Raw genomic sequence first — 11,757 nt, 5'->3', positions numbered from 1 at the left:
AGGTGAGAGAGGCAGGGGGAGAGTGGGGGAGGGGGAGGGAGGGAGGGAGAGGGAGAGGGAGAGGGAGAGGGAGGGAGGGAGGGGAAGGGAGGGGAAGGGAGGGAAAGTGAGTGAAGGAGAGAGAAAGGGAGAGAGAAAGGGAGGAAGAGGGAGGGAGAGAATTGAGGCAGCGAGAAACGAAGGACGAAGTCAGCGAGAACATGTAGATTGAGATGTGGAAGTCAGGTTTCCATCGCACGATAGATATGTGCAAACGTGTGAAGTAGGGCAGCAGTACCTTGCTACTTGTTTGGTGATTACAAGTCTTGGGTGATTCAAATTCTCGAATCTGTGCCAGCAAAATCAAATCCTTAGGAACTGTGGAGAGAACTTGGCATGGCGCCTGATATGTTTGCAGAATAGTTCGCTTCAGCATTTCTCTTTGGCTCGTTGCATTGATTGGCATGTCGGCTGCTGGCTCGTCTGACGAAGAACTCAAGAGTGGAGTGTACAAAGGATGGTTCCTCGAGATCAACGACCAGTGGTGGGAGCAAGCGGACCTGTGCTCTCTTGTGGATCTGACGCCGTTGGGGCAGGCCGGGACAAGCCATGGCGATCAAAGTGAAGTCGGACTTGTTCCATGGAAAGTCCGAGTACCAGGACGTCTCAGTCTATGAGACGGAGACGTATGGCAAAATGATGACGCTGGATGGGGTGATCCAGAGCACTCAGCGAGATGAGTTCTCGTACCACGAGATGATCGCCCACCTCCCCCTCTTCTCCCACCCCAACCCCGAGCATGTCTGCGTGATCGGAGGAGGAGACGGTGGGGTCCTCCGGGAAATCATGCGACACGACTGCGTCAAGTCAGGTCCTTTGCCTCCTCCTTGACCACCGAGGGCTGAGGCTCTTGGCAGCTGTGCTCTGCGACATCGACGGAGTTGTCATCGAGCAGTCCAAGGTTCATCTGAAGCATCTCTCCTGCGGCTTCGACGACCCTCGCTCGGAGGTCCGGGTCGGGGACGGGCTGGCGTTCCTCAAGGAGAAGGTGTCAGCCTTCGACGTCATCATCGTCGACTCCTCCGACCCCGATGGTTGTCCTCGTCCTCGTCCTCCTCCTCCTCCTCCTCGTCGTCGTCGTCGTCCTCCTCCTCCTCCTCCTCCTCCTCCTCCTCCTCCTCCTCCCTTTCTCCCTCGTCCCTCGTCCTCCTCGTCCTCGTCCTCCTCCTCGTCCTCGTCCTCGTCCTCGTCCTCGTCCTCCTCGTCCTCCTCGTCCTCCTCGTCCTCCTCGTCCTCCTCGTCCTCCTCCTCGTCCTCGTCCTCGTCCTCCTCCTCCCTCGCATCACCTGACGTTGAGTGGGCAGGGCCCGCAGGGTCTCTCTTTGGCGAGGAGTTCTACAAGGTGGTGCACAAGGCTCTCAAGCCGGGCGGAGTCACCTGCTCCCAGGTAGCAGGAGCAGGAGGAAGAGGGCGAGGGACGGCGCGGAGAAAGGGAGGGAGGGAGTGACGGAGTGAATGAGTGAGTGAGTGAATGAGGGAGGGAAGGAGGAGGGAGGGAGGGAGGGAGGAGCCAGGGAAGGAGGAGGGGCGGCAGCAGATGGAAAGGTGGTGGGGGAAATGGGGCAAGGGGAGGCAAAGGAACAGGCAACGTAGCAGAAAGGAGGAGGCGAGAAAACTTTCGAGTTTGACTTTGTCGTAGGGTGAATGCATGTGGTTGCATCTAGACCTCATCAAGAGCATGATGCAATGTTGTAGGTAAGTCAAATACTGCTCGTCCTGCTCCTGCTCCTGCTCCTGCTCCTGCTCCTGCTCCTGCTCCTGCTCCTGCTCCTGCTCCTGCTCCTGCTCCTGCTGCTCCTGCTCCTGCTCCTGCTCCTGCTCCTCACCCTTCAGTCGTTCATACTCGTTGTGAGCTAATCATTCTCTCAGAGGCATCTTTTCTAACGTCCAGTACGCCTACACAACCATACCAACATACCCATCAGGTAAGGATCCACGTTGCCAGCGCTTCTCCCGCATGTTCCCCTCCTGCTCCTCTTCCGTGTCCTGGTCCTCCTCACTGTTCTGTCCGGCAGGTCAGATCGGGTTTCTCTTGTGCGCTAAGGATGCGGGAACAACCTTCAACGAACCTGTTCGTGCACCCAGTGACTTGATGATGGAGGCGCTACAGTGAGTCCAGCTCCGCTTCACCCCCCCCCCCTCCCTCCCACCCCGCTTTCTTCCCCTCCTGCTCCTGCTCCTCCTCCTGCTCCTCCTCCTCCTCGGACCTCTCCACCACCACCACCACCTCCTCCTCCACCACCTCCTCGGACCTCTCCACCACCACCACCTCCACTTCCTCCTCTTTCGTTTCCTCCCCTCCTTTTTAGCTCTTCTCCTGCGCTGAAGCTCCTGCAGGTACTACTCCTCCGACATCCACAGGGCAGCCTTCGTCCTTCCTAACTTTGCGCGGAGAAAGCTCGATGTGAATCTGCCACCTCTGACCTTCAAGTAAGCTGCAGGTTGTATATAAAGATCTCTTAAGAGAAGACTACAAGGTATCGATGACAGGTTAAGACGAAGGAGATCTGGAACGGAGAGGTAGGAAGGCCGCGGAGGTGGGAGAGAGGAGGGAAGTGAGAGGAGAGGGAGCGAAGGAGGGAGATATGAAGTGGAAGGGAGCAGGGAGGGTGGGAGAGAGCGAGGGGAAGGAAGCAGGGAGGGAGAGGTGAACGTCTCATGTTACTCGTCGGCTGCTTGCGTTGCGTCCTGCATGCCGCCCATGGCGCAGACGTTCGGGTCTACATGAGAGACCAGAGCTCCTCTTACCATCACGAACACGTCCTCCGACTCCAGGCGAGCTCCTCCTGCTCCTGCTCCTGCTCCTGCTCCTGCTCCTGCTCCTGTTTCCATGGCCAGTTTTAACCTCGTGCATCCGTCCGGCAGGGCGAGCCAAAAGCTTCCCTCAACGACGCTTCCTCTTCGCTCTTGGAAGTCTCGCTCCACTTGTACTTCGCTGTCGTTGGCGCGGAGGTACAAAGTAGAAGAGCAGGACGAGCAGTTCGCGTCCTCCGTGAAGAGGTTGAGGAAGATCCCTAGGAAGTTGACCAGGACGTCTGTCGAGCCGGTGGACTTCGATTCCGATGTTTCCCCCCCTCCTTTGTGTCTGCAATCTAACAAGAGGGAGGAGAAGAGGGGAGGGGAGGTGGTGGGAGGGGAGGAGGGCAAAGGATGAGGAGCGGAAGCGGGGGGAGGAGAGGACAAGCTGGGAGAGGAGGAGGAGGAGGAGGAGGAGGGGGAGGAGGGAGGAGGAGCAAGGAATTTCTCTCCCCTCAAGATCTTGACAATCTTGATTGTCTCCACAACGAAGGGACGGGTGGCCTGTGCTGCGCGGTGGGCGACGCCAGGGACAGGAAGGAGGTAGTGTTTCAACCCAAGGCCAGCAGCGAACGAGTGGACCGAGTACGGCCCATCCTCGGTCTTCTTCCCCGGGAGGATCTCAACAAATACAGTCCCCCTCCTCGCAAACAGAATGTTGAAGTCCTGCCCTCCGTGCGCTGCCACGATGATCTCGGCGGACTGGATGGAGAGGGCCAGGAACAGGAGGGGGAGTTGGAGGGAGTGGAGGATCGAGGAGGTGTCAGAGAAGCTGGTGTTGGTGTAGGCGACGGCGTCAGTGAACGAGATTCTTTGGCTGAGGATACGGTAGAAGAGGGAAAGGTCCCTTGAGACCTCAAGCTCGTTCAGGAGGCAGCGATCTGGGACTGGAGGCTGTGTGCAGGTCGTGGCATTCCCTCGAGAGAGGATGAAGAAAGGAAGGGAGAGCGGTTGACGGAGAGCGTCGAACGGAAGCGGATGCTCAGAAGAATGGTTGCTCCACCACAGCCAGTACCTGCTCCACTCCGTTGACGTCGCTGATCGGCTCCTTGCCATGGTTCCATGCAGCGATCCAACAAAGACTGAGACTTTCTTCTGCAGCAGGCGCAGCATCGGCATGGTCGGCTGATGATCGTGGGCATGGCTCGGCATGTTGGTTGCAACGTACAGCTGTTTGCTCCAGATGTAACTCCTGCACTTGCTCACACTCAGATGGAACAAGTCGAGATAAAGGCCCGACATGCAAGATGTGTCCACGAACAGGATGCGACCGAGGTCATCGTAGCCAACGAGGCTGGAAAGTACTGCAAGGGCATTCCGGGACAATGACCGCTCCACAACGACGAAGTAGTCCAACCCTTGTAGCACCTCCATGGCGAACAGGAGGCGGGAGGAGGTGTCTTGGATAAAGTGCTGCCAGGATGCCCCCCACCGAGTCGGGATGTAGACGGCTCTGTCGACATACAAGGCCCTGCTCCCTTGAGGAGAGACCGAGCAACCGGGATGCGTCTTGGGTGCGATCTTCCCCTCACTCAGGTAGAAGGAGTCGACCATGTGCGTTTCGTTGCAGATTGCTCCTCCCGCAGCAAGATACATGTCGCTGAACGCCAGCAGCTGCATCCCTAGCACGGGCGACGACACGTAGGACGAGGTCGGCAGACGAGGGGAGAGCAGATGAGCGAGATGTACTTCGTTGAGCAACTTGACGTCTTCATGCAGGCAGAGAGCTGGCGGAATAGTGATATCCTCCTCTGCAAAAACTCTCCTTGCTATGACCCTGACCAAGTTGCCCTTGCGACCGTCATGCTGCAGCACGTCATCAAGAGGTACATAATGGTTTAGCAGGTCGTACTCAGAGGTCGGTTGAAGCAGCGGTTTCAACATCTCCTTCATGAAATCGGAATGTATCATAAAGTCCTCGCGTTCGCTGTCTCCTCGTCCTCGTCCTCCCTTTTCTCCTCCTTCCCCTCCACTTCCTACTCGAACCGATTTGATTCTACTGGCACGCAATTCCCCACAATCGCGCAAGTTTCTGCAAAAGTCACTCTCCCCCATCGATTTGTCAAAACATTCATCATCTTCTTGAATGCCTCCATGTTGAGAATGGAAGATTTGATCAAACAAGAATCTCAACCTCGCCTTGCGCGTGTGGTACATCAAAACATGCTCCTGTCCATTCACTCGAATCTGCTCTCTCTCCTCCTCAGACTTGAGATAGTGATCCACCATGATATTCAGATGCCTCAAGTCCTCCCCATCAAAGAATATCAGCTGAGTTCCGTTGTCGAAATGCTCCTCCATCCCTTGAACGAAGTTGTGCACCACAAACGCCCCGCACCTCATCGCCTCGTATACCTCCTCTCCCCAGTACCCCGATGACGGACATCGTTGCGCCTCGTCGATGCCCAGACAACCTCCGACGACGATCAGAATCCTGGTTTTCTTCATCAGCTCGCATCTCAGTTCAGCACTCAGTGGGAAAATCTCCAGGTGGAACCTGCTTCCGAACTCCCGAGCAAGCGACTTTTCCACCCTCCTCCTCAGACCCCATCCGTGTCCTCGATGAATTTGATCATCGTTGGACAGCACATGCTCAGGACGAGTGTGGGGCCCATACATCAGCACATCGTGAAGGAACACAGCTCCCTGTCTCCTCTCCCTCTCTATCTTGCCATCCTGATCGAAGTAAGGAGTATCTGCAGACCAAGATGCGCCGAGCCATACATGTTTTGACCTGCTTCTCCACCTTCTCAGGTATTTCTCCACCCACCCGCTCCCGTCCATGGACGCCACATAATCGGCTTCAAACAAGTCTCTGAACCCTTGCATCCTGACCCCGTGCCGGAGATCGAGCAGGTAGACGACTGTCACGATGAACATGGACCGGCACGTCTCGAACAGGCTACTCAGGTTGCCCGCATACTGGTGATAGACGGAAGGGAGGAGGAGGACTATGTCAGGAAGATGGAGGGCGAGGGAGTCGTGAAGGTGAGCTGTGAGCAGGGAATCGATCTGGACAGGATGCACGAAGATCCCCATCTCTGACATGTCCGAGATCAAGCTATCCGCATCTTCCTCACGAGACTCTCTTGAACGACGGAGATCACCAATCACCATGGCGGATGCGGGGAGATCGATCGTAGTCTCCCCCTCCAACGTGTTGTACTGCATGCTGAAGTGTACGCTGCCCCGCTCTTGTGGCGTGTTGTGGTTCGGATGAAACCCCTCGATCGTGATGGTGTGGTTGGCCAAAGGCTGCAGGCTCAAAGGAGGCAGCTTGTAGATGGCCAGCGAAACTCTCGACCCTTGTTCGGAGTCAGAGCCGAGCTCATGGTAGAAAGATCCATCGAGGAAGATCTTGACCCTGTCGATCTTGAACGTCACATACTCGAGCAGGACAGGGATCGTGCGAAAGATCTGTCCTGCCTTGGGGGATCCGATCAAGATTTCACTTGTCACCAGTTGCAGCAACAAGCATATGAGAAGAACCTCCAACGCGTTCCTCAAGACAGCTGCCATGGATCAGAAGGACAAGGATGCAAGACAGCTCAGAGGCAGAAGACGAGGTTCTGTGAGTTGACTTCTGTTTCCATGCTTGTGCCTCTGTTAAAACACATCTCCATGATATGATGTCTTAACCTCCGCATTCTCCAAGAACTCTCCTCCTCCTCCTCATTCCTCTAATCCACCTCCTCCTCCTCGTCCTCCGTTGTCGTCATCATGCACATCTCTGAACTGCTCTCCCTCCCTTGCCCTCCTCTCCTCTCCTCCTCTCCTCCTCTCCTCTCCTCTCCTGTCTTCACTGTCGCTTCGTGGTAGCGCATTCTACATGATGCGGCTAATTAGAATCGAAGGCAGCAAAGCATATCTAATGCGTGAATTAGTAGAAAGTTTGGACGGTTCCATGGCAGAAGAGGCGGGAAGAAAAAGTCAATGCAATGCTGGAATGGGGGCGGATTTACGGTGGAAGGGGAGGGAGGGAGGGAGGCAGGCAGGCAGGCAGGCAGGCAAGAGGAAGAGGAAGAGGAAGAGGAAGAGGAAGAGGAAGAGGAAGAGGAAGAGGAAGAGGGAAAACAGGGAATCCGTTCAATGCCGTGAGAACAATAAGGAGGAATCTCGACCATTTACTGTTGTCAAAGCTCTGACAAACTCTCATGTCATTCAGAAATTTCAACATCAACAGAAACATCGTCAAGTGGTTGTGCAACTGAGATCGATCTACACACCTGCTGCTCATGGAGAGACTCGCTCGTGTGGCGCATGGCGGACCTGAGGTCGTCCTAGGGGACAGAAGGTCATACGACCTCTCCCGCTCGGTCTGACAGCCCTGATGAGGAGGCGATCGTTCACTCCCTGCTGCAGGAGCTCACCCTGCTCGTTTGCATCTCCGTCATAGGAGGCAGCATAGCGATCGTGCTGGTGGCGTACTGGTGAGCCTTTCCTATGGTAGTCGGCGCTGACAGTAGAAATGCCTGGAAGCGCATGGATGTGGTGGCAGGATATCTACGTTCCCCCCCAAGGAGCTGCTCCTGCCTCTGGCTCAGCAAGAACGTCTGAGTGCGAGGCTGAAACAGAATCCGACCCAGAGCCCGAGCCCAGAGCCGTCGCGCAAGGGGCACGCGAGACCGTCGAGGCGACCCGAGTTGAGGTGAGGGAGGAGGAGGAAGCGAAAAGCTTGAAGACGAGCCTCGAGAGCTTCTTCAAGCTCTACAACCCTGCGAAACTGAAGAACGTCGACAAGCTCGTGGTAACGTGACCATGACATTTCAAGGTGGAGGCGCTTATGTTGAACCCCAGGAGGAATTCGGGAGCAGGCCGTGGGAGCTCAACGAGTTGCTGGTGAATCGCTATGGACATTCACTGCCAGACCTCGCGATCTTGAAAGCGCAGGCAGAGCAGAAGCAGCAGGCAGAGAGGAGCAAGGAAGTAGTCTCAACCGTCCAAGAGAGCGTGAACGAGACCAGTCAAGTAGACATCTATCATTCCATCCAGATGGACTCCCCCTACCCAGAGATCAGCTACGACTCTGAAGCTCTGAACATGCATAAACCTCGGGTCAAAGGCGTCGATCCTTTCCTCGACGAATGCTCTCGCATCTCAAGCAAAGCAGGAAAGACTTCCAAGGCAAACGAGTCTGACTCCCCCTTCGCTTTTCGGAATCTACACAACAAGATGCAGCAGGAGATGAAGAGGACTTGGAATGGAGGCGGCGCGCGTGGTTGGGGGTCGGGGGTTCAGTTTTCTGTTCGAAACGGGAGGAAAGAGAGCCAGGAGAGGCAGAAGGAGAAAGACAGCGAGGAGGGTCAGTCGTCAGGCGTCGATTTTGAAACAGCGAGCAAGGAGGACTTTGCTACATCAAGAAGATTGTCTGCGCAAGAGGTCTCAGAGTTGATAGCCACGGAAGATCCAACCACCCTCGACACGGCAGAAGACTTCTTGTCAGGGAACGACGACCAGGACGTGAGTGAAGCATTGAGGGCCCAGCCAGCTGAGCTCCAGGTGGAGGGAAAGTTCGGGAGTGTGCTTGAACCTTCAGCTGCGTTGCTGGAGGAGGATGGCAGACGAGAGGGAGACGAGGACTTGGCGGGCGCCAAGGAGCAGGAGCCCAGCAAGGGGCAGCAGGAGCTCTATCAGACACGCTCCGCCCTCCCAGGAGCGGGGACAAGGTCGATCGAGTTGAAGGAGGGAAGGAGGGTGACGAAGGAAGAGATTTATCAGGATTTCATTCAGAGCTCCAGGCACCTGGATGAAACGGACCTCACCTTCCCCTCCCCCTCCCAGTCTCCCAGCACGAGGAGCAGCCGCACCCAAGAGCAGCAGCAGACGGCGGAGACACCTCCTACCCCGTCAGAGCTCTCCTTCATCTCTTTGAAGGAGGAGCCAGGAGAGGCGAAGAGAGAAGAGTCGCTGAATGATGACGTGGCGAGGCGGATCAGGGATCAGATCTCTTCCAAGGCCCTTGAGAGCGAAGAAGGCGCCAGCGACGGTAATGAGGTCTACTTCTCCTTCTATGAGGGGAAAGAAGAGGGAGATAACGATGGCGATGCAAAAGATAAGTAGAAGGCAGCGGCCCTGCCTCGCATTGTACGGCTGTACCGCACTGAGGCCTTCAAGCGTCTGACTCGGAGAGTTCAGTGGGGGAAATTTTCCCAACAACGTGAAGATCATTAAAATCAATCAAACTTTGACAGGAGTTGGGCTAACAACGTCAAGATCATTAAAATCAATCAAACTTTGACAGGAGTTGGGCTAACAACGTCAAGATCATTAAAATCAATCAAACTTTGACAGGAGCTGGGCTCTAACAACGTCAAGATCATTAAAATCAATCAAACTTTGACAGGAGCTGGGCTCTAACAACGTCAAGATCATTAAAATCAATCACACTTTGACACTGAGGAGCTGGGCTAGCCCCTACTAGAAGTAAGTGAGAGAAACTTATAGTACTTTGGGCTACATCCTTGGGCCAGTGGTTCGTGGGCGAATTGAGGCGAGCCTGACCGTCCTATACCCGAAGGAATTGAGTAAAGAATTCCTGTTCTACGGAATGGAGGGGGCAGCCGGGCAGGAGGGGAAGGAGGAGGGAGGGAGGGAGGGAGGAGGAGGGAGGGAGGATGACGATTGTGCGAGGGAAGAGGAGGCGATGAAGAATGAGGAGGGAGCAAGGGAGGGGAAAGAACAGGCTGAGGACGACTGTGTGATCGTCAGTCGAACTGCAGAGGACGCGTCAGGCGTCTGGAACAAAGTCCCCCAGGGAAGACAAGGGCAGCAGGTAGATTCGATTCTCTGCTCTCATGGTAACCGAATTTCTATCCTGACAGCATCAGCAGGGGGCAAGCCCGTCTGATGGGCCTCAGACGCCTTCGGGAATCTGGAGGTTCTTGCCAGGGGGGGCTCGCAATGCGTTTCCTGGCCTGTTGAGCGCATCTACTCACGGATCGAGCAAGCCGACAGGGCAGCAGGCGTCGACGGGCTTGAAGGATGCAGCTGCGCCGCTCAAGTTCCTTGGCAGAGACGAATGGATGTGCCTGATCCCACTGCGGGTGGTGGCCCAGGAGCAGAAGGAGGAGGACGGCAGTCGAAGGTTCTCAGTGGTCTCGGAGGGAGCATTCCAGCTCCACTTGTCTGGTGATGCCACCTGTTCCTTGAGGAAGGTTCTGCTCTGACAGGGCAGCAGGGAGGAAGGAGGGAACCGTAGAGGTGGGGGAGTGGAGTTGTCGCCTGTACGGGCCGTGGGGAGCAACCCTGTCGGAGAGATTGTTTCGCTTCTACAACAGGTAACAAGATGTTGGATACATGAAGCTCCTGCTCATTAGCTTCTCTCCTTCCTGACCAGGTTCTGCCCCGAGAAACTCGGCAACGTGGAAAAACTCTCGGTGGAGTTCGGGTTGGGGAACGAGGGAGTCCTGAACTCTATGCTGATGGAGGCGTACGGTCCGTGCCAGTGTCTTGTATCCTGTAGATTGAGCAGAACTTGCTACAGGAGCCGATCTTTCCTCGGTCACCGATGAGAACTTTTCCGGAGGATACTTCGTCGCTAGAGTTCGACGGATATTTCCCCTGACGTTCCTCCTCGAGGGTACGTGAAAGTTGCCAGGTTGCTGGTCGGACCTGATGGCATGCTGGCAGGAGTCCGAGACTCGGAGGACGAGGAGCGAGTCTGTTCCATCACGTTTCCAACTCCGATGAGCAAGAGGAGCAGATTCATTGAGAGCCTCGAGGAGCAGCTGCAGCGGATGTGTGACTATCGTGTTGAGGTCGATGGCCAGGAGGTGGAGGCTGCCCTGCAGACGGACGAGCTGGCAGTGGAGGGGAGGAGCGAGGAGTATCCTGGCCTGATTGTCAACTACGCGGAGTCCTCGGTGCCGGAGAAGACAGGGCCCCTGCGTGTGGTTGGCGTTGGCGTCTCGTGCCAGCTCCTCCTGATCTTTCCGAGCAGGACGAGGAGGGCAAGAGCTACTACGGAGTCCGCATAGAGGCTGGAGGGCACCAGCTAGCGAGTGGTTTGCGGACTGGGTCCACTTGGGTAGCTGGGCAGATGGTGAAAGGTTGGCAGGAGGAGGAGATGCTCGCTCTGTGCTCACTACCCGCAGGAACGGACGCGTTCAGCAAGTGGATCGGGCCAGCGGCGGAGGAGGCCAAAGTGTCCCCGGGGGTCCAGAAGGCTCTAACGTACGCGCAGCAAGGGACAGAGAAGCTCGTCGACATCTCCTGTGATATCATCGGGGGCCTTGCAAACATAGCAGGTATGAGATCAAGGGAATGGAGAGGGAGGGAGGGGGAGAAGGGAAGGGGCAGGACTTTTGATGGCTGAACTTCTTCCTCGTCTCCCTTGCCGCCCTTGTTGTTTACGATAGTTGAGTTCCTCTGTCCGGCTACTGAGCTCCTTTCCTCCCTTGCTCCCTCCCTGCCACCATCTCCTTCCTGTTTTGATTCCCATCCCTCCCCTCTCTCCTTCCATTTTGATTCCCTCCTCCCCGCATCCGCCCCCCCTTCTTCCAGGCTTCCCCCCTCTCTCTCCAGCCTCTTGTGACCTTCTGTTCTTCCCTCTCTCCTCTCCTCTTCCTCTCTACTTTCTCCGTTCTTTCCACAAGTTTCTGACAACACTCATCCCAGCAAAGGGAGTCTCGTGGGGTGCCGAGAAGGTCGTCCAGACTGAGACTTACAAGAAGTGGGAAAAGCAGCCGATGGGCCCCCGGGCCCGGGCAGCCAAGGATGTTGCCAAAAGCACAGTCAGCGCTGTCTTCTCAGTTGGCTACGGTCTGAAAGGTGAGGAGAGACTGTGAATGTCAGTTGGAGCCGTTGGTTCAATCACTCTGTCCTCCTCCTCCTCTTCCTCTCGTCTTTGTCCATCCCCCCTCCCCCTGCTTCCTGTTCTCATCCTTGTCCTAGTCCTTCTCGTTCTCTTCCTCCTTCTTCTCC

General features: G+C 56.0%; 4 protein-coding genes across 4 annotated transcripts in view; 3 read left to right on the top strand and 1 right to left on the bottom strand.

Annotated features, from left to right (window-relative positions):
* Nucleotides 1-443: 443 nt before the first annotated feature.
* Nucleotides 444-2,506, top strand: GUITHDRAFT_165190 (hypothetical protein; the record flags this gene model as incomplete). The annotated part of the gene is made up of 8 exons (XM_005825485.1): nt 444-523; nt 576-850; nt 897-1,073; nt 1,344-1,426; nt 1,679-1,734; nt 1,909-1,964; nt 2,055-2,148; nt 2,377-2,506. The coding sequence occupies 8 exons, from the start codon at nt 444-446 to the stop codon at nt 2,471-2,473; spliced, it is 918 nt and encodes a 305-aa protein (XP_005825542.1). The 3' UTR covers nt 2,474-2,506.
* A 194-nt stretch (nt 2,507-2,700) lies between these two features.
* Nucleotides 2,701-6,354, bottom strand: GUITHDRAFT_115336 (hypothetical protein; the record flags this gene model as incomplete). Its single annotated transcript, XM_005825484.1, has 1 exon — nt 2,701-6,354. The coding sequence occupies one exon, from the start codon at nt 6,352-6,354 to the stop codon at nt 2,701-2,703; it is 3,654 nt and encodes a 1,217-aa protein (XP_005825541.1).
* A 716-nt stretch (nt 6,355-7,070) lies between these two features.
* GUITHDRAFT_115335 (hypothetical protein) lies at nt 7,071-8,895 on the top strand (the record flags this gene model as incomplete). Its single annotated transcript, XM_005825483.1, has 4 exons — nt 7,071-7,151; nt 7,198-7,265; nt 7,315-7,582; nt 7,633-8,895. The coding sequence occupies 4 exons, from the start codon at nt 7,071-7,073 to the stop codon at nt 8,893-8,895; spliced, it is 1,680 nt and encodes a 559-aa protein (XP_005825540.1).
* A 583-nt stretch (nt 8,896-9,478) lies between these two features.
* The window catches only part of GUITHDRAFT_165189 (hypothetical protein), a gene marked incomplete at its 5' end in the record, with an annotated part of 4,636 nt that continues 2,357 nt past the window's right edge, over nt 9,479-11,757 (top strand). The window contains 9 exons of the mRNA XM_005825482.1: nt 9,479-9,607; nt 9,666-9,963; nt 10,013-10,112; nt 10,172-10,269; nt 10,319-10,414; nt 10,465-10,727; nt 10,775-10,883; nt 10,929-11,081; nt 11,452-11,604. Coding sequence (XP_005825539.1) covers nt 9,479-9,607; nt 9,666-9,963; nt 10,013-10,112; nt 10,172-10,269; nt 10,319-10,414; nt 10,465-10,727; nt 10,775-10,883; nt 10,929-11,081; nt 11,452-11,604 — 1,399 coding nt within the window. The remainder of the gene's footprint in view (nt 9,608-9,665; nt 9,964-10,012; nt 10,113-10,171; nt 10,270-10,318; nt 10,415-10,464; nt 10,728-10,774; nt 10,884-10,928; nt 11,082-11,451; nt 11,605-11,757) is intronic.

Source organism: Guillardia theta, assembly GCF_000315625.1.
Source record: "Guillardia theta CCMP2712 unplaced genomic scaffold GUITHscaffold_83, whole genome shotgun sequence".
NCBI lineage: Eukaryota > Cryptophyceae > Pyrenomonadales > Geminigeraceae > Guillardia > Guillardia theta.
This window is presented reverse-complemented; position numbering and strand designations above follow the sequence as displayed.